The sequence below is a fragment of the Desmodus rotundus genome, chromosome 3 (genome assembly GCF_022682495.2).
Source record: "Desmodus rotundus isolate HL8 chromosome 3, HLdesRot8A.1, whole genome shotgun sequence".
In the NCBI taxonomy this organism is placed as follows: Eukaryota; Metazoa; Chordata; class Mammalia; order Chiroptera; family Phyllostomidae; genus Desmodus; species Desmodus rotundus.
In genome coordinates, this window is record NC_071389.1 from 22,482,190 (window position 1) to 22,503,461 (window position 21,272).

Here is a 21,272-nt window from a genome sequence, read left to right on the forward strand (position 1 = left end):
AAGGAAAAAATTTGGCCTTTATAGAATAGAGGCAGCTAAACTTGGAATTTATTGAACAGATATATTATCACACATAATATCAAAAATAGTCACTGTATGTTGTTTGAGACAAAATAAATATTGGGAGTAACTTATACATCCATTACTAGAGAATTGGTTAAATAAATTAAGGAAGATCCACGCAGTTACTGGAATAAGACCATTCTGTATCATCCTGATATGGAATGACATTCAGGATACACTATGTGAGAAAGGCACAGCACAGTGTGTATAATGTGCTACAATTTGTGTTGGGGGAAAAAGGATTAAAGTGTTTATGTATATTATGTATAGACTATTTTGGGAAGAATATTCAAGAGATTGGCATGGCCAGCCTTAGGAGGGGAAACTAGGAAGCTGGGAGACTAAAGTAAGAGACTTATTTGTTCACTAAGTATCCTTTTATACCTCTGAATTTGTATAATGTACAATGTATTATGTTTTGAAAAATAAATTTTAAAAATTTAAATAAACAACTTTTTTATGGCTTCCCAGGGTTCTCGGAAGAAACACCAAAAACCTTAACCTAAAGAGATCTCGTGTGATCTGGATCCAGACTACTTTTCTGTCCCCATCTTGTACGATGCTTTCCCTCCTTCACTAAATTCCAACCCACCAGTCCTCTTTCATTACTTAATTGGACCATGCTCCCTCCCCTAACAAGGCTCTGCACATGCTCTCCCCTCTATGTGGAACTCTTTTTGCCTCTCTTCTTTACCCAGCTAACTCCTCAGAATGAGGTCTTGGTTCAACCATCATTTCCTCCGAGAAACCTTCATGCTAAGTCAGGTCTCTCTCCTATACAATCTGTGGGCCCTGTTGCCCCTTTCCTTCAGAGCAAGTACAACACATAAAGGTTACATTTCTTTGTCTAATCATTTTCTCAGTCTTTTCCCAGCTCACAACACTTGTAAGTTCCAGGATGACAGGACAATGTCTGGTTTTTTTTTTCCTTTCACCCCTGTGTCTCTGATTTTCACGTTAAGGCTTGACACATTACACCGTAAGTGCTCAAAAAATCTTTCTGAATGAAGGCACAAATAAATGCATCTATGCATATGCATGAAGCATTAAAAGAATAAACACATACTCCCATTTTATTCTTGCAGCTGTCTAGCGGTTTGGTGACCAGGAGACCAAAATGAGTGCAAAAGAATGTCTTCTAAAGAACAGAAGAGCATTTTTGACTTTTCAAAAATCCTCACATGAGGATATTTTTAAATTTATCATAGAGAGAGATGAAGGGGGAGAGAGAAAGAGAAACATCGATATAAGAAACACTGATCAGTTGGCCACACCACCCTCCCCTCCGCCACCGCCCCACCCCTGTACATCCCGGATGGAACCTGCAACCTAGGCACGTGCCCTGACCAAAACTGAATCCACAACCTTGGTGTGTAGTACAATGCGCTAACCAACTGAGCCACCTGGCAAGGGCAAGAGCGTTTTTGAAAAATACACAGCCAGAAAAGGCGACCCAAACCAGCTGTTGAAGGGAAAGCTGATGCTATTGATTCAGAACAAGTTTCCCAGTTTACTGAAAGGTCCAAGCACCCTAGAGAACCTCTTTTAAAAACTGGGCAAGGATGGAGACACAGGAGTTAGTTTAGAAGAATTCCAGAGGTTACTGCAAAAAAATATCCCAGTGAGAGAAGAAACAAAATGATCTCTCTTGCTCATCAAGAGAAGAGTACCTGGGAAGTGGCCATATTCTACATGGAGTCCCCACTGTCTCTGTTTAATTCCTTCCAATTGTAATGGTCTGGCAGTGCTATCCTGTTATTGCTAATAAAGAAATTCTTGACATGCAGCACCACCACCAAAGAATGAACAGTCAGGAAACCAGGCAGCCAGGTATCACACAGGGCAGGCAGTCACACTGAAGATATGCTGACTGATGACAAGACAGAGAGATGAGGCCCATCTGCCATCATAAACAAGGAGGGTGAATGACAGTTGGTAGATGAGTAATGATTAGTGGTATAAACCTCAAAGAGCAGGAGTTTTTACATGAAAGTGGAGGAGTAATGTTCAAAAAGTGACAGTGAGGAGTAATAAGGACATCACATCCACCTCCGAACTCATATGTACATGGAATGAGCAACTACTGCCTGCAGGCTGGAGGGGAAAACAGCGTCTTTCTCCAAGAAAAAGCCAGGGCTCAGACCATTCCTCTCTCTCAAGTCTTCACTAACAAGTCTGAGTATAAAGGGGATTTAGTAACTCCACAGATTCTTGTCTCGGTGAAAAAGATGGGGAGGGGGAAGGTGGTAGGTGAAAGTGAGTGAGAAAGCACAGTTATACAGCAATGTCAAACCAGACGCACACAAATCATAATGGTTAAGGCACTTTACAGAGAGAAAAAAGGAGAGAATGGAAAAATATGATGAGGAACTGACGACATGATTGCTGCCTATCCATCTTCGGTATAAAATGGTGAAAGTTTTGAGGCAGATCACAACCATGTCTTAACAATGGTTTTCAGGGAACAGATTTAGAATTAGGGGAAATGGTCAATGGGATTTATGGGGATTACAAGGTCAAAGGAAAGGTAGCAAAAAATTCTAATTCCCTGCCTGTTGCTAATAGCTCTGGTTAAACCCTGATCTTTGAACGAGGCGATAAAAGCAAGGAGCTACAAGGCTGGTTTGTCGTGCACAAGCCTTCTTTTGCTTCCATACCTCCCTGAGGAAGTCACATAAGCTACACAAACATCTGATAGTATAAAGGAAACGTTTCATAACACAAACACTCCCGGCTTTATGAAGTGACCTGGAAGCCTCAGCTGGAGATCTCACCCATGACTCTGGCTGGAGAGAACACGTTCAATGAGGAAAGAAAACCTGGGGGATTCATTAGGATGATCCAGACTCTCCCACTTCACTTGGACCTCTTTTTAAAAATTTTTTTTAAAGATTTTATTTGTTTACTTTCAGAGAGAGGGGAAGGGAAGGAGAGAAGCATTGATATAAGAAAGATACATCGATTGATTGCCTCTCACATGCCCCAACGGGGCGGGGAGGGGGGGCCTGGCCTGCAACCCAGGCATGTGCCCAGGCTGGGAATTGAACTGGCAACCTTTCAGTCCACGGGCCAGCATGCACCCCACTGCGCCACACCTACCAGGGCTCACTTCTACCTCTTGATTGCTATATTGTTAAAAATTATCACTAGCCCTGACCGGTGTGGCTCAGTTGATTGGGTCCAATTCTCAGTCAGGGTACATGCCTGGGTTGCAGGTCCAGTCCCCGGTCGAGGAGCAAACATATGAGAGGCAACTGATTGATGTTCCTCTCTCACACAGATGTTTCTCTCCCTCTCCTTCTTCCTCCCTACCCTTCTCTCTAAAAAATAAATTAAAATATCTTTTAAATTATTACTGAAATTTAGTTATAGTTAAGATCTTTAATTCATGTGAATCTTATCTGACAATTTTAATCTTTTGTCTTAGCCCAAGGGAATAGAGCCTGAGAGGACAAATGGTCAGAAGCACTTAGTGGCCAGGTGTAAAAGACCTGTGAGTTCTGGGGGAGGTCAGCTGTCTACAATGCTGCTAAGAAAATTAATCCCAACAGCTGGCAATAAGGGAAGGTACTGTGATCCCGTTTCACATGTTTAGTTAGTGGGACCTTGACTGGGTTATTTTTATTAACTATTACTTAATGTTTGCTCCACTATGTGTTCAATAATGAAAATATTGAGGGGGGAGACAGTTCTTTTTCATCCACTCAGTGGATCATAGTTTTTCCTTTTAGATGGTTAACCATCCTAAGTAGTTAAAAGACATGATGACATGAGTTCTAGTTTCAGCTCCAGATTAAGTCCATCATTTACTAGTACTTTAACCTTGGAAAAGTAATTTAACCTCTCCAAGATTTAATTTCCATTGCTTTCATTGTTGTTACTCTTGAGAAAAGAGTTCACCAGAGGAGGAAGCAGGGAATCATTCGTAGAGTCAATATTGGATTCTAGATGTAAGTAGGATAACAGGTAAGATGAAAATAAGCTCCAATTTTAGATCAGTTCCTCTCCCTGGCCATGCCACCATAGTCTAGCTCTGTTCCCAGAGCCTAAGAAAAAGCAATATTAAACCCTTACAAAAAGGGGCTTACAGTTGGTGGACCCTAGTTTAAAAACCCTGTGGAAAAGTCTGGAACTCACTGTTGGTAGGAGCGACAACGTGTGTTAATCAGAAGCTGACACAACACTGCATTGTACAACCTCTGTAGGCACATGTGGTTTATGCCGCTCTACTGCACATGCTCTGAGAGGATGGTGTGACCCTTCAGATAAGCACATGTTGACCACGTTGTACCGCGCATGCTCTAGAGATTGCACCATCCCTCTGAGTCATTGCTCTACCGGCACGTGCTCTAAACATGGCTTCATAGTTGACAGAGTGACTAACACCATGTCAGTTCATCCTGCTCTCCACACTTCCTCACAGGCACATGTCTCCTAAACTCTAAGGCAATGAGCAACTGGCTGCTTGTCCCAGGATAATCCCCTGAACCTGTCCCCAAGGCCGCCTTTTCTCTGACTTCCCAGAGAGCTTAAGCAGCCCAGCCTAGGCTCTTCCATTGCTTCTTCTATGCTAAGCCCCTCCCTGTTTCACTGTCCCCAACTTTAATAAATATACCCTCATAGTCACCCAGACTCGTGTTCTGAAATCTTTCCCACATGAAGTCAAGAACCTATGCGCTACCAGCTGGCCCTAGGCAGACCTGGTCAGGGCCAGGCCCCCTGCCCAGTAACAATAGGACTCCCATATGTAGTACATGAAGGATCCCCAAATCAGGAGGCTCTGGAACTAGCAATGCTTACTTATCATTACCACCTCTCAAAAGAAAGAACTGTAATAAATCTAGCACAAAATCTAGACCAAGTTTCATAATTCCAAGCAGCAGGGTAGAAAAGTCTATAGCATATATAAATCATGGCTAGAAGGAAATTCACCAAATACTTTTAGAAAGCTATGAAAAACTCTGGAATTATTTAAGAGGTAGTGCTGTTGCCTCTGGCATTCTTCAATCTCAGGTAACAAGCTTGACTTCTCCAGCTAACTTGGAAACTGTGCTGGCTGGCAACCAAGCAGAAAGCAGAGACAGAATGCCCCCTATGTTAGGAGCCATACTGTTAAGGTCCTTGGGAATTCATGCTTTAACCAAATTCATCAAACTGTATCCCAATGGAAGGGCTGAAATGGTGGGAAAGGGGGTAGGGAGAATGCCCCACTAGTATTATTCCAAAAGAAAAAGGGCAGTCAGTAAATTCTTTCCTGGGGCAGGGGGTGCGGGGTGGCAGCAAGGGGAACCAACTTTCTGTGGAAAACAATAATACACAATTAGGACATTTTATAGGCAAAATGTGTACCTACTTTTAACATCCATTGAAACTAAAATTCTTTTCTTGAAATCGCACAATTTGATAATATGGTCACGAATCCACTCAAAGCTTTCCTATAATAAACTATTATCAAGCAATAGGACAGAAGCCTTAAATTTGGTGAAGCCAGTGACCGAACTATGGCTGCGCACCATCTGTCTTCCTGTCGCTGTCATCAAAAGTACCCATTCTCTCAGACTCAGCCGGCCTCGGCCAACATGGCTGCCATATGAAAATGAGGCAAGCAGGCGTATTATCAATCCCAAAATCAACTCGCAGGAACTGTTCAAAAACAAACCACCCCAGGGGGCACCCTTCACCTTCCTTTTGACTGTCAGCATGTCTGTCACCTGCACACCCACCAATAAACAAATACAAAAATGGTTCCACATTGCTCTCTGCACCAGTTCGCTCCCGCAGGGGTTAGCCTATTCAGAAGCCAGGCAGAGGAGGTAACTAAATCCTTTAAAGTGCACAATCGGGTATTATGAAGTTCGCAAAAAGCCAGGGTAATAACCACTGCCCTCTCTCCTTTTCAAAAAGGCCAACACTTTTTTCCTCAACTGCACATAGGTTAGATTGAAAGGTGGCAGCAGCCTCACAAAGCAGTCCTTTGAAAAGAAAATAATTACCATTCACCGCCTTTGCTGTGTGCCTAGCTTTCAGAGTTCCGTTTGTTAAATGTTATGGTGTAGGTGATTTGCTGAAACTACACTAACTGCTAAACAGGAGTAAGTAGGCTTTGTGTCCACAGTCTGACTCCTTTCCCTTTACCGTACTGTTTCCTTTTCTCCCAAAGACCACTGTGATCAAAGACAAACTCCCTATGGAACTAGCTGCTCAGCAGACACCTCTCAGACACTATCACATTAACTCGTTTGTCTACAGATGGGGTGGGGGGAAAGCTTCCAATGAATGATTACAAAAGCTGAGTCTTGCAACACTTCTCTAGTTAAGAATACTTAGAAGATTGAGTCCTTTCCTATAAGACTGTCACTAAGAAAACTCAAAGGCACTAGATTGTGGCAAATTGACAAAGAGAAAAATAACACAATAACATCTCCAAAAAAGAGGTAAAATATTTACGCAAAAGAAGAAAAAAATGTTCTTTTAATCTACCTACTTAAGGCAGAATAACTATACTTTCAAGGTTAAAAGAACTATGAAAACCACCCTCATTTAATCTTGGTTCAATGAGAAAATATATTCAGTCTCCAAGTTGAGGTTCATACAGATCCCTCAGAAGACTGAGCTTAAAAACTTGTTTTCAGAAGAAAATCCCATATCAAGATCAATACCCTTATTCCATCTTACTCCCTCTTCTGGCCTCCACCCTACAAGTCTGGTTAAGGCTTTGGCACCTGAAATAAGACTGACTGGGTTTGAATCTCAATCCAGTCAACTTACTGTGTCACCTTGGGCCAAATTTCCTGGTTTCTTCATGTATGAAAACATATGGTCATAACAGTACTAACTTGTGGGACTATTATAGATATAAGAGGAGATAAGCTATGCAAAGAGCTTAACACAATGCCTGGCGTGTAAAAGCTCAGTAAATATTAGCTGCCATTACTTTCGTTGTTATTACATTTCATTTCAGCTCAGGCACCACTTCTTCCAGAAAGTCTTCCTTGATGGAACCTTCGCCCCAGGATTCCCCTCTTCTGTGTAGTTTACATGTTTCTACTGTAATATTTCTCCACTGGACCACATTTGTTTGTCTGCCTCACACACTCTGCCCTCTTTAAATGCCGCGGTTGTAGCTTGCATCTCTGTATTTGTAGGCCCACCAAAACGCTTGTCACATAGTAGACGTTCAAAGAATTATTTGTTAATTTTAAAAGTTTATCCAATATTTAAATACATTTATGTTATTTTTCGTTAACTTCTTTTAATCCTCATCTGAGGATAATTTTTAATTGACTTTTGAGAGAGAGGAAGTAAAACATAAACATCAGCATGAGAGAGAAATACCAATCAGTTGCCTCCCATATGTGCCCCAACTGGGAATCAAACCCAGGGATTGAACTGCAACCTAGATATGTGCCCTGACCGGGGGGCAGGGGGGATCAAACCCGCAACCTTTTGGCGTACAGGTCGACACTCCAACCGACTGAGCCACCCAGCCAGGGCTATGTTATTTTTTATAAACAAAATCTAACAAAAAATGTCAGTTCTGATACGGAATTACTTGAATTTTAGTCATTTGAGTCAGATCCTTAATGTTAATTAATTTCTTTGAATAAAAGAAGAGAGGTACAAGAGATAAAAACAAGGTCCTCAGTTAACTAAAAAATCATTTTCAAATTAAATTGGGGAGAGCACTGAATGGGAGGTATGATGAGACATGTGCAGAGAGAGAAACTGAAAAAAAGCTCAGTGGATTAAGAGGAGACAACTGAATCATGTGACCAGCTAGGAAAAAGCCTTCCCTGCCTAAACATTCAACTGAAAAGTCCTTTCAAATCTCAAAAGCAATCTTTCCTCAAGAAAGGCCCAATCAAATTTCAGTTCCTTGAGCTATCTATTTCAGACCACTCAACTTCACTCACAAGCAAAGTATGCTTTCATCACAGAACAAAGCAACGGTGAGTGGAGAATAGCTTCCCAGGTCACCTAAGCAAAGAGCCATCCGTCACTGATGACACCTAGATCCATTCAATTTCCCTTCTCCTGAGTAATGATGAGAAGGAAAGGGAGGGGGACCCTCAAAATGCTAGTCGCCTAGGTGACAAAATGGAAACCAGTCTAGTATAATTCTATGCCCTTAGTGTCTACCTGATACTTACTAGTCAAAAGTTTGCATTAACTGGATATAGTTGCTGTTAAGTCTCAAAAGACCTATCTATTAAGGTTTAGTCCAAAGCCATTTTCACAACTGAGTTATAAGTGAGAGTATTATTCAAAACTCTGGTATGGCTGGACATGATCCAGTCATCAAGGGCTTTATAATATTTAAAGGCAGATTAAAGCCAAATGACTTAACCATGTACTTAAAAAAAAAAAAAAAAAAAAAAAAAACACTGTAACTAGGGGTTACACTGCTACATGTGACACACTCAGAATCTCCTGCTTCGCTCTTTCTCCCACCACCTTATGACTAAAAGATTCCGGAGAATGCTGTCAGCAAGGAGAGCACGCCTCCAAGCCACAGCGTGAAAGAGCCCACACCTTTCTATGTGACACTGTCTTTGTATTTTAAAAATCACAGGTTATCAAATGATAACAGATAAACTTTGGCCTGTACATAAAAATGGCTCTAAAAAGAAAGGTTCTGTTTCCCAAGAGAAAAGTGTCTGGATATGATGTCACGAATCTAGCAGTTCCCTGCACAGCCCACTGTAGACCTGACTGTCATCAGCCCGCAGTTGACTGCTGTCTCTGACTGCAGGGCTAATAAATCATTTGCACTCACCACAATCACAGCAACCTTCCTTTGAAACCCACACAGTGAGCCTTCAATCAGAGCACTGTTTCGTCTTTTGTGAAGGTTTTCTTTCTTTCCTTTCCTTCCTTCCTTTCTTTTCTTTTTTCTGACTGATTTTGTTGTTTCTAGAGAGAAGGCCATTTAGAGGGCTGCAGCAGAAATATGTAAATTAAATAAAACAGCAGTAAGCTTGGGAGGAAATAATACAGCAAACCATGATGTGTTATTTCAGCAGATATGGCCAATAGAGGAAAAGTTTATGTCAATTTATCTATTAAAAATCTCTCTTTTTGGAGCATTATGTAAGTGTCATAAAAAAAAAAAAAAAACAAACCCTGCAGTGGGCTGAACTGGGACATGTGAGGACTCAATACAACCAAGCGTCGAATACTTAAATATCTCCAACGACTTTGTGCTTATAGCAAATAAAACTCAGAGCTACAGATGCTTTCTCATCTGTGTGTAAATGAAAGCAAAACTGTGTGAGTAGTTAGTATTCTTGGAATTTTGGGGAGCCAGTTTATTTAAATGAAATCAAAGTCAATCTGTATCTGTACAGAAATAATTTTCTTAGGGCTCTCATTCTCTAGCCTTTGCAGAGCTGTACATACTCTTCCCTCTCCCGCTCCCTCCGAGGTAAAGAAGTGAAAAGAGCTCTGCAGGTTAAAAGCCATTCAGAACAAATCTGGGAGAAGGAAGCTCGAAGGGATCAGAATACCCCTTGTCTCACAGCCTGCTTTAGAGCTGGGTTCAGCTTGTCCCTGCCCATTCTTTGTGGTCCCAGCGCGCATCTGGGAATGGATCATGCCACTTTATGGTTTTTACATCTACCTCTGCCTCTACAGAGTGAACTCTCAGATGGCAGGAACTAGGTTTTATTTAGATGCGGATGGTGTTTGTTGACCTGAATTGAATGCATAACACCTACGTGTTCATTATCATTAAAGGATTTGAATTAAGCATCCTAATGAAGGTATTAAAATTCAGTAAGCATATTTTAAGGCTCTGAATGTAAGACAGCACATATAAAGAACCAGGGATCACAAATATTAGAAACGTGTACTTTTAGTTAAAGGCCCCGATATAATGCAGCACTGACATTCAGACACTTCGGTGTTGTTTGGTTTATTTACTACACATGTATGGCTTTTAATAGACTTCATTTTTATGACAGGTCCCTATATGTTATCCTTCCTTATAGCTCCATTTTCAAGTTGACTGTAATTCACACATACTACTGACAGGAATAAAAATGTGGGCAAAATGGTCAATACTTCAGACTTCCAAATTACCTAGTATGGGCTCTTTCTAACCACAGAGAAACTGGCCTTTCCTTACCCTCATCTGCAAAATGGCAATATTTCTCTGCTGCTTCAAAAACAGCCTTAATTGTAGGCAGAACATAAGGATATCAAAATGTGTCTTGGTGTGTGTGTGTGAATACACACACACACACCCCCCCTGTAGGCACACAGAACCCCTCCCCCAAACACATCAATGCACAAAGGGCCTTCACTCTTTACCTCTCCTCCCCACTGACAGAAGCAGCCATGCTGCCAAGGCAGCAACCCCCACATGAAATATGAGAGTGGAGGCGAAACAGCTCAATCAAAACAGCTTGGGAAAGGAAAGGAGGGTATGCTTGTCAGCAAAGTCTCCGTGGAAAGGACAGAAAACTTTTGCTTCTGCCTTGACCATCCTGGGCAAATAACCCTATTGCAGGTCTTCTTACCTGAGCTTAGAGGCCAAGCACCAACACTTAACCTTGTACAGATGGGTAATATGAAAATGCACCCAGTTATTTGAAAAGTGCGTTGTGAGAAATGTCAGGGAGCAGCTTAGAAGCACGCTCTGGAGAGCAGAGCTGAGAGCGATTTTGAAAACAAGCAGTTAAAAGACTGATGAAGTGGAAAGCACAGGTAGAAGCAAAGCTCACACTGCTTCAGCGCAGGGGGCTGTTCTGCTTCAGGCCAAAAGCCACAAACTGACCCAGCAGGATACAGATTACTCAGCTTTCTGAAATGGAATATGACTCTACACCTCTCTACAAGCCTGCTTCATTTGTTCTGATTAAGACTCACTCATTCTACCAGGCCCACTTCCCTAAGCCTCCAGCTGACTCAGTTAGGAATAAACAATGTTATCAAAAAAAAAAAAAAAGAGAGAGAAGCCATTTCTTAACAGGCAGAATGGCAGTCCTTTAAACTTTTAAACCTGAATCTCAAATTAGAGCTACAGAAGTAAAGCCAAGTCAATATAAACTCCCCATTTCCTGGGTCTGATAATACTAGTCATTCTCCCTATTACTTAAAAGAGAGAATCCACAAACATACATTTCAAACTCAAATATGCTGCCTGGTTTAGAATCCAAGTTATCAATGTTAAGCCATTTGGAAGAAAAAGAGCATTCTTTAAAATCCTGTCGTTTGCTGGGAGAGTTTAAAGGGGGGAACTGGAGTGAGCTACACTGGACACCCACCTTTGGGGACAGAGTCTGCAGTTGGAGTTTCAGAGAGGCCTTGGCCAGCAGTCTTCTCTGCTTTTTATCTCCTCGGACAGCGTCTGTGATGGTTAATGCTCCACTCAGGGACATTATAATTCTTTCTTAACCTAGGATATTTTACAGTTTCCTTTTGTGACTGACCAGAGAAGTTCAGGATTTATATAATTTGGTGTGTCAGATGCTAAGCATTGGAACTGTTTCCCTCAAACCTGATGCCAAAAAGGCAGGAGCACCCTGACGCAGAACAGATTTCAAGATCTGACTGGCTAGATAGATGTATCCAAAACCCATGAAGTCAACAGAGGATACATACTTCCAGGGACAAAGGCTGCAGCTGTAGGACTTTTTCCAAGTCTTCAGACAACCACTCTCACTGCTTATTCAGGAATTTGGGTTATTAGTGGTGGAGAGAATGGGCTGGATTGAAATACTATATTGTGGACAAGGGCTTCACCTACGTAATTCTTAGCAGAAGGTTACTCTATTGAGACCAGCTTGAGACATGAAATTGCCGAGTCTCCCACAGTCCTAGGATTCCGCAAGGAGAGTGGTCTCCGGCACTGAATTGCCTTGGGGCCCTAGAGAGGCCTCAGCCTCTTTGGAGGAAACCTCAATACCAATGGCATCTTTCCTCTCAGAGAGAACTTCCATTCCCTAGGAATGACACAGGAATCAAAGACTGCCAGCTCCACAAGGACAGAGACCACATCTGCCTTACTCACCACTGCATTCCTGATGCCTAGGATTGTGAGCATCCAATAAATATGTTTTGAAGGAAGGAAGGAAGGGAGTAACTCTGCAAGCTACTTCTGACACAAAACCCAAAAGTACTACTGAGTCAGCTTCAGTCAAAACACTGTGCTGACCAAAAGACGGAGCTAACCTGGCCTAGCACAAGGCTTTGCTAAGCATGGGCACAGCATCAGTGTTGCAGGAAGTGAGCCAGGGCTGAGGACCAGGTGGTGTCCCGGCAGCAGGACAGAGTCCGCTTCCAGAGGATAAGCATCCTCGGCTGAAGGATGAACACGCAGCCAGTCAAGCTCCTTAAGCGGCATGATACAGTTACAGGAAATGCACTACACAGCTCCCCCTGTCATGGGCTCCAATGGACCTCATGCCCATAAAGCTGTATGAACGGAGGCCTAGTTTTTCCTGACAATGCAGAAAGGTTAGGTTGCCTACATTATACTTAAAAAATGTCGGGACAGCCCTGACCAGTGTGGCTCAGTGTGGCTCAGTTGTTTGGGCGTTGTGCCACAAAGCAGAAGGTCACCGGTTTGATTCCTGGTCAGGGCCTGGGTTGCGGGTTTGGTTACCAGTCAGGGCATGTGCAAGAGGCAACCGATCAATGTTTCTCTCACACATAGGTGTTTCTCTCGCTTTCTCCCTCCCTTCCCCTCTCTAAAAACAAACAAACAAATAAAATCTTTTTTAAAAAAAAATGTTAAATGTAGGGAGGCACTGACATCCCATAGACAGAGTTTTAAAGAAGCCAGCAAAGACCTCAAACCTGCTGCCCACTGGGTCATCTTGGAATCAGACAAGAGTTTAACCAAAGAGAATTTTACATTATCATATTATAATGACTATTGCTAACACTTCCTGAACTGTTATTTATGCACCTGGAAGTAGGTTAAGCACTTGGCGTGAACATTTTATTTAACCCTCACAACGATCCCAGGAGAGACGATGCCTTTCCCATGTTGAAAATGAGGAGCCTGACGAAAGGTGGGTTTCAGGAAGACCAACCGTATACAATAGAACCAGGGCCCAGATTCAGGCCTGTCTGACTTCTGAGTGCACGGTCCGCACACCTGGCCACTCTGCCTTCTGTCTCTTGCTCAGATGGTGAGTAGGTAGGTGATCAAGACCAATTCTTAACTTCTCTCTAAAATCTAACCCAGTACTGTCTGGAACCAAAAGATCCTTTAGCCTCCTGATGCTAAAGGATCTTAACCATGTCGGCTGACATTTTATAAGGAAGCTCTTGGATAAAGGATCAGAAAGAAAATTCAAAATGCAGGCCCTTAAACCAAGAGCTATGCATTTTGACTCAAATTCTTCAATACTACTCACCTCATAAAAAAGGGCCAAACACTAAGCACACACATAGTTCTTGGTCATATTCTTGCCAATTCCACATATTGCCTTGAATTGAAAACTGTTCCAATTAGTAAGATCATTTACAAAAAGATTTTATTTAGTTATTTTCAGAGAGAGGGGAAGGGAAGAGAGAGAGAGAGAAACATCAATCGGTTGCCTCTCTCACACCTCCAACTGGGGACCTGACCCACAACCCAGGCATGTGTCCTGACCAGGAATCAAACTGGTAACCCTTCGGTTCACAGGCCAACACTTAATCCACTGAGCCACACCAGTCAGGGCCTAATTAGTAAGATTTTTATACAATGTCCAAAATAAGCCAAGAGGCCTTACTTTGGCCCTGCAACTATTACTTTGTTTTAACAAACTCCTCCACTATCTTACTATTTCCTCCCTTGAGGAATTCCTTTCCTCAGTTTAAAAAAGTTTTTAAATTGAATTGGATTTATTGGCTAATTACGCCATTTTCTTACCCCTCTTCACTGTTAGGAAATGTTTATTTTTGCATAATGTTTCTAAAAGGCAAAAAAAACCCCACCAAAATTATAGTTTTGCAAGGTAGATAGAAGGACTTAAGATGATTATCTTTTACTAAAAAGTGCGTAAGCAAAAGACAGTTACTTCACTGCACTGGGAGAGAGGCAAAATTAGAGGATTCTGATTGGTCTTACTTAGCTCAATTAAATTGTGATGTAACAAGATACCGCAGACTTGCTCAATGTTAGCCGGAGTTTAGAGTCAAAAAGCTTGCATGGTTGGTGTTAACAGCCAGAACACTCTACCTTCCCCCAGCTGCCATGTACTCAAGTCACTGTCCTACAATCCAAGGAGACAGATTTAGGATTAATAATGTATTAGCTTCCTGTACTGCAATGTAGTTAGGAATATAGGACAGTTTGGCAGGAGAAAGTTCCTGCTGAAGGCTCACTGCTACGAGATACATTTCATTAGTCATGCACCTTAAATTAGGTGCCCAACAGACACAAGAGCAGGGATATAATGCCACCTAAAACGTCTCCTGAAAATGTTTTTCTCCTGAAGATAAGATCGATGCACATTCAAAATACATTCTCTTAAAGGTAAAAGATACCACTTAGTCTGCTACAAGAGGGGATACAGCCCTCAAAGTACAACCAAAGGGTAGAGGCAATGGAGGAAAGTGAGTTCTGGTGCCTTCTATCTGCCAGCGGCAAATACAAACAGTTGTATTTTGATAAGATCAAAAAGAGAATGAGTACTGGGGAAAAGACCTCTTGCCCAACCAGGACCTGTCCTTGTCCCATATGTAGTCTCTGTGTGGATTGAGGGTGATAATTAATCTCTCCTACCCACCCAGAGTTTGGGATTAATTAAAAAAAAAAAAAAAAAAAACATGGTAGTTAGAGGTAGATGGAGATCAAAATACTATCTTTATAAGAAGTGATAAGGGGACTAAAGAACAAAGCTTAGATGCACAATCAAAACAGGTTCTCTAATACTTCCCTATGCTGAATGAAACTTACCCAATGGGACAAAGGCAGGCTGTCCCAGCAGGGACAGACCAGCTACCTAGAACACAGCAGGGAGAGGACACATGCAAATCCTAAAGACTGGCCATTCCACACAACAGGATTCTCTTCCAGTCTCACCAATCAGAAAAATCAGTCCTCCACTCATGAAGATAGTCAGAGTAAAGGTGGAAAAAAGAGCAAAAATTTCCTTCCAAATATTATTCCCTCTGGGAAGTGAAATGCCCATTAATGGGCTAACATTGAAAATCAGAGTAGGAAAGAATGATTCTCTTCAACATGGATATTCCAACGTGGTGCTATTTCCAGCATTATCTTTAGGTTAACCCAACAAACCTTTATTGTTACCTACTGTGTGCCAGATGCTAGGTATGTACCTATGCATAAGATACTTTCATGAAGCAGTCACATAAGCAAGTAATCATAGTAGACTTCTGCTCCCAGACATGATGGAGTAACAGGTACCAGACTCACCATCTGCCATAAAACTACACAACCGACAGAATAGAAAAGACAACTGTTTTTAGGAGAGAAGAGGCAGTACAAGGCTACAACCCCTGAGAGACGGGAAACTTGAAGTGAGCCCTACAACTGCCCAGTTCTCTGTTAGACACAATTTCCCAACCAGCGCACAGAAAGCCAGAACCCAAATAGAACAGAGGGGCCTCACTGAGCCCAAGCAGCAGCGGTCTGAGTGTGGCTAGAATCTGAGTGGGAAGACACTGAAGAGGAAGGAGCTGTGAAAGGAGGAGCAGGGCCCCAGAAGCCTATTGGGAGGATCCCCTGCCAGGCTGAGGGACACAGGGCACAGGGCAAGTCCACCTGGGGTTTATTAGATAGTAGATGCTACAAGGCTGAGAGGAAAACAGAACCACCAGAGGTTAAACAGTTTGGGGGGAAGGAGGTAGGAGCATTTTGGAATCCCATCTCTGCAAGAGCAAGGAAGTCACATTAACACTATAGATCAGCTGACACCAGAAAGGTTTCACCTTAGAGTAGGTCACACTCTAGAGCAAGACCTACTCAGAACCTCTCCTCATAAAGCCTACCACCCCACAGTATAATCTGGCGTAATAATAAGGAAATGTGTAGACACCATGAGAATGTTGAAAACAGGTTCAATCAGGGGGCTCAGGGAAAGCATCATGAAGGAACTTACGTTTACCTGAATCAGAATACGTCAGGAGGCAGGATAACAGCACATGAACAGGAATGGAGCGCTCTGCCTGGAAACGCGAGAGAGCAGCACTCCCCTGACAGTGATCTGAACACGGAGGGGAGAAAGGAGTACACGACGACTGACTCGGGGTCTCCACCTCAGAACAGGAGTGGAGTTGGTCTTTTTACGACTACAGGGGGCAAAAGAGGAGGAAGGGGGGAAGATCATGGGTTCATTTTCGACATATTAAATTGGAGGTAGCAGTAAATTGGACATCCAGTTGAAAATGTGTAACACAGAGGTGGCTAGGCAGCTGGCAACCCAGAGAGAAGGGAATGGACAGTTATAGATACGGGAGGGCTGGGCACACAGGTTACCATTATGGGAAGAAAATGAGATTTCCCAGAGACTGCACACAAGAGGAAGACAAAAAAAGAGTAGAAACAGAACCCCAAAGAACAAAACATTTACGGAACAAGCTAAGAAGAGAATGATGAAGAATAATTAGAAAGCTTAATGCATCAGCTGGAAGGAGAACCAAGCACAGCCTGGTGTAACAACGCAACTGAGGAAAGGGTCTTAAGAAAGAACTATGCAAAGGTGTCCGATGCAGCAGAGGTGTCAAGCGAGGTAAAATCTAAAGGTCTCCAATTAAGAAGGTCACTGGTTTGGGCAGAAGCCAGACCCCACTAGACTTGGAGGAGGACAGAGGTGGGAGCACGGGCACAGCACATGTGGTCTGCTCCCTCACATCGCTTCGCTGGATGGGAAGACTAAGTCAGGGACCTGGCTAGAGACGCTTCACAAAGAACATGTCTGGCTCAATGAATACCATATTTGTTGAATGAATATGTAATTTTTAGAAAATAAACAAATGATTTGTACCCATCTGGTTGTTTTACCAGTCCTTATTTTTTACTGTGTCTGTCTATCTATACACTGGATATATATTATGCATAAGCAAAGTTCCATTTCCTCCACAAAGCCCTCCCTGATTTTTCTAAACTTCAAAAACCTCCTCTATTACAATCAAAAAGACAGACAATAACAAGTGTTAGCGAGGACATAAAGAAACTGGAACCCTCATACATTGCTGGTGTAAATTTAAAATGGTGCAGTTGCTATAGAAAAAAAAAGTTAAGGAGTTCCCATATGATCCAGCAATTCCACTCCTAGGTATTAAACAAAATGTGGTATATCCATACAATGGAATATTATTCGGCCACGAAAAGGGACGAAATACTGATACATGATACAACATGAATGAATGTTGAAAACATTTATGCTAAGTGAAAGAAACCAGACACAAAAGATCACATACTGTATGAATTCATTTACACGAAATGTCCAGAATAGACAAATCCAGTCAGAAAGTAGATTAGTGGTTTCCAGAAGCTAGGGGGAGGGAGAGGAATAGGGAATGACTGCTAATTAGAACATGGTTTCTTTTCAGTTGGGTAAGAAAAACATTCTGGAATTAGATCGTTGTATTATATCTCAATCAAAAAAATAATATCCTCCTCTAATCTCTTATTACAGAACTCCTAAATCCTGCCCGTCTATTTAGCACTACTTCATACTGAGTGAAATGACTCCCGTCAGTGACAGAGAGATACCGTGAAAACAGCCTCATCAATTTTTTTCTGGACTACTTCACTTTCTAGTAAATATCCTACTCTACCCCTGACATCCCTGCCCTTTTCATCTTACTCCCATGTCTACCATTCTCATTGTTCTATATCCCAGCAAAATGATCTAGAAATTTACCAGTATTATTCTTCCGCTTAAAATTTTCAGTAGCTCCCAACTTCCAAAGTAGCGTGCTTGCTCATAAGAGGTACACAAAACAAATCACTGCAGTATGAAAAGGAAATATTGGTGTGATTTATATGTTTTTTAGTTGATTCCTTTAAGTTTTTGTTTTTGGCAGCTTCTACATACATAAGACATTAGCACAATAGTACTTGTTACAATGTATGAGTAAACATATATTAGGGTATATCCTCAACTTTTTTATGGAGTACAGAGCATAAGGAAGAATATTTGTAGACCACCTACCTAAAGAAACTAAAATCAAAGCTTCTTTGCCTGGCACATAAGATCCTTCGTGACCTGGCCACCAGCTACCTCTTTAGAAACTACCACTCCGGCTTTGCTCTTTTATTCCAGCAACACTGAACTGCTTGTAGAGTTTCCACTATATACCAGGCTGTTTCATACTTTCGTGCCTTTGTTCTTGCACTCTGCTGTCCGAGAATACAACTGCCCACCAATCACCACCCTCAACTGGAGGGAAGTTGTAGCAATGATTTGCAACATAGAATAAGTGAGTGTTGATGAATGCTCTCCTTCTAAATGTGTCCTTGAGATAAGTCCCTAAAAGGGGAATTACTAAATCAAAGAACATGAACTTTTTAAAGATCTTAATACTTTTGGGAAAAAACTCTCTGTTCAAACTCCCCAGCACAGTATGAGGGCAACCATATCACCCTTTGACAGCACTAGATATTTTTACATTAATATTCATCAATAAGGTGGGTTAAAAAGGACTTCTCATTTTAATCTGCAGTTCTTTGGTTAGTAATGACATGAACATTTTTTAAATGTTTATAAATCATTTAAATTTCTTATGTATGGTACTCTGTTTGTGTCCTTTATTTATTTTTCCTATTAGGATATTGTGTTTTTAAAAAAATTGATGAGGAAGAGATCGAATAAAACTAAAATATATAACAAATCTGTCACGTGTTGCTTGTCATGCTCCCTCAGCTGGAACACAACAGGTTCTCGGTTCTTCCATGGTAAAGCTCCAAACGCTCCTAAAATGGAAGCTGTACAATCTAATCTCCACCAGAACCACTCCAAAGAATACCACCTTTCCACCTTTATACCCAACCTGCTCACTAGGATGCTGCTTTTAAGCAACAAGCTCAAGCAATACTAAGACTAGCCCAATGAACCCACAGTATTATGTCTGATCAAGTGTTAGGCTGAAAAATAAGAAAAACTTGGAAATGCTTCTTCCTCTGCTGTACCTGGAATCCCTCAGATAACAAGCTGCTTATCATGGCTCATGGTAAAAAACTGTCTTTAGTCATCCAAAAGATCACCCGTGGTTGGAAGGCACAGTAGCACAAGAAAAAGAACATGAGCTTTCAAGTGGACAAACCTGGGTTTAGAAACCTGGCTCTGTCATGATCTTGTTATATGAACTTGGTCAAGTCACTGTGCCCCTCTGAGCCTCAACTTCCTTATCTATAAAATGAGAATAAAACTTTCTGTTTTAGGTTTATCGTGAGGATTAAATGAGATAAGACACGTAATGTTTATAACCAGGGGTCTGGTAGGCTATAGGTGCACTTCAAAAAATGTGGTTTTCCTACTCTGATGGTGCTAAATCAGTAACTTATTTAATTCAAATGATCTTACATAAAATGCTGGCCTGAAATAGCTGTCCCAGCAAAGCATCATCTGGGTACGAAACATTTAGGTCAGCTTTCTGTCAACTGCAATTTCCACTGCTATAATTATGCAATCATCAACCACCACTGCAAGACAACAAAAACCCCAAAGCTGATGTTAATAAAATTGCTAAATACAGTAATTACCTGAGTCTCAAGATCATGACCACCAATTCCTTTAGGAAAGCAACAGAAACCTTTGTAATTATAGGGGAAGAGGATCATTAGTTATCCCAGACAGTGGTCTCTATAACAGAAGGCTTTCGGTCACTGCCCAGAATGGCAGCATGCTCAGAAATCTTTCCCAAATTGCTATTTTTTCACATTTCATACTCTGAAAGAAACAATGTCAACAAAAGAAATGAAAGGGGGGAAAAATGACAGAAAGAAAGGATATTCTTTGAAATCTAACCTTCTTGGCACTCTTTTCTGGCAAGAGTGTCTAGCCTGGTGAAATAACCTCTAGGAGGAAAACATACTTTATGACATCTATCAGCATAAGTGCTCTCTATGGAAAAAGCAAGGGACACATTCTCCCCGTAATGTTGATTCCTTTAGGAAAGGGAAGGGAGCAAAGAATCATTTATTAAGCACCTATATTCAGAGTGCTGTACTATGCTATTTGATTATGTTACCTCTCAAATCCATTTGTACTTCATTTTTATTGTTGATACTTTGCCCACCTCCACCCAGGCCCCAACACCCCTCCCCTGCTCAAGGCTTCATTGTTACTAAGTGGAAACATCCAGCTTCAGGTCCATGTTCCATGGACCTGGAAGTCTGCCCAACCCTGAAACCTTTATCTCTTCATTACACCTTCAGCAGATCTCAAAATGATCACGCCAATTCTCCCATATGAGAGAGAACTCAATTTAACTTTTAGTTCCAAAACAAGACAGACAGACAACTAATTTGAACTAAGTGTCCATCAACAGGCTGTTTCTGTCACTCAGCACACTGCTTTTCTGCTTCCAATTAGTCTTTCAAATGAATGGAGGGACCCACACAAAATGCCCTTTTTAAAACCTTTAATCTATAAAGAAAATGGTACCTGTTGACAACCACAGAGCACTGAAGCAGAAATAAGTATAAAACAGGTACAGGATCCTCAACCACTTCACAGATGTCTGCCAACAAAATCCTGATAAAATCCAGGAAACAGAGCTTGGCTTCACTCCCAGCCTCTTCTCCATGGCCTTCCAGATAGGCAGAACCAGTCCACTAGAAAGAGAGAAAGAAGAGAAATTATGTGCCAAGTAATTAATAATTGATTCCTAGAAATGTGGCATGCAAGGTAGAGAACATGACAAATTAGGGGGAAGAAAAATTTCCAGTTTGCCTTTCACTGCTCATCTCTGCCAATACATTTTAAACCCGAGCTTTGGCATAGCCTATAATTATCAGGATAAAAACACGGCAAAGGATATGAAATGAATCCACCATAAAAATGAAATACCTTATAGTCCACTATTTTCTAGTCTAACCATAGATCATCTTTGTGGAAGAATGGAAAGAATGCCAGCCTGAGAAAAAGATCTGAGTTTCAGTTCTGGTTTTGCTAACAGCTTTGTGACTTTGTGACTTTGACCAAACACATCTTCTTATCTATGAAAGGAAGAGATTAGACCTGAAGGTTTTGTGTAGCCATATTGTGTGTGTGTGTGTTTAATTCAATGTGATTGTCTTC

General features: G+C 41.5%; 2 protein-coding genes across 9 annotated transcripts in view; both read right to left on the reverse strand.

Moving 5' to 3' along the window:
- SFPQ (splicing factor proline and glutamine rich) overlaps nt 1-21,272 on the reverse strand; it is a 296,926-nt gene that overhangs the window by 272,968 nt on the left and 2,686 nt on the right. The gene's annotated exons all lie outside the window — the stretch shown is intronic.
- The window catches only part of KIAA0319L (KIAA0319 like), a 95,708-nt gene that overhangs the window by 71,738 nt on the left and 2,698 nt on the right, over nt 1-21,272 (reverse strand). For 5 of the 6 annotated variants that reach the window (XM_024554553.3, XM_024554556.3, XM_024554555.3 and 2 more), the window contains exon 2: nt 20,637-20,806. In XM_024554553.3, the coding sequence (XP_024410321.1) occupies nt 20,637-20,806 (170 nt within the window). Of the gene's footprint in view, nt 1-20,636; nt 20,807-21,272 lie in introns of those variants that run through there. The other variant, XM_053920542.1, reaches the window with a different exon arrangement.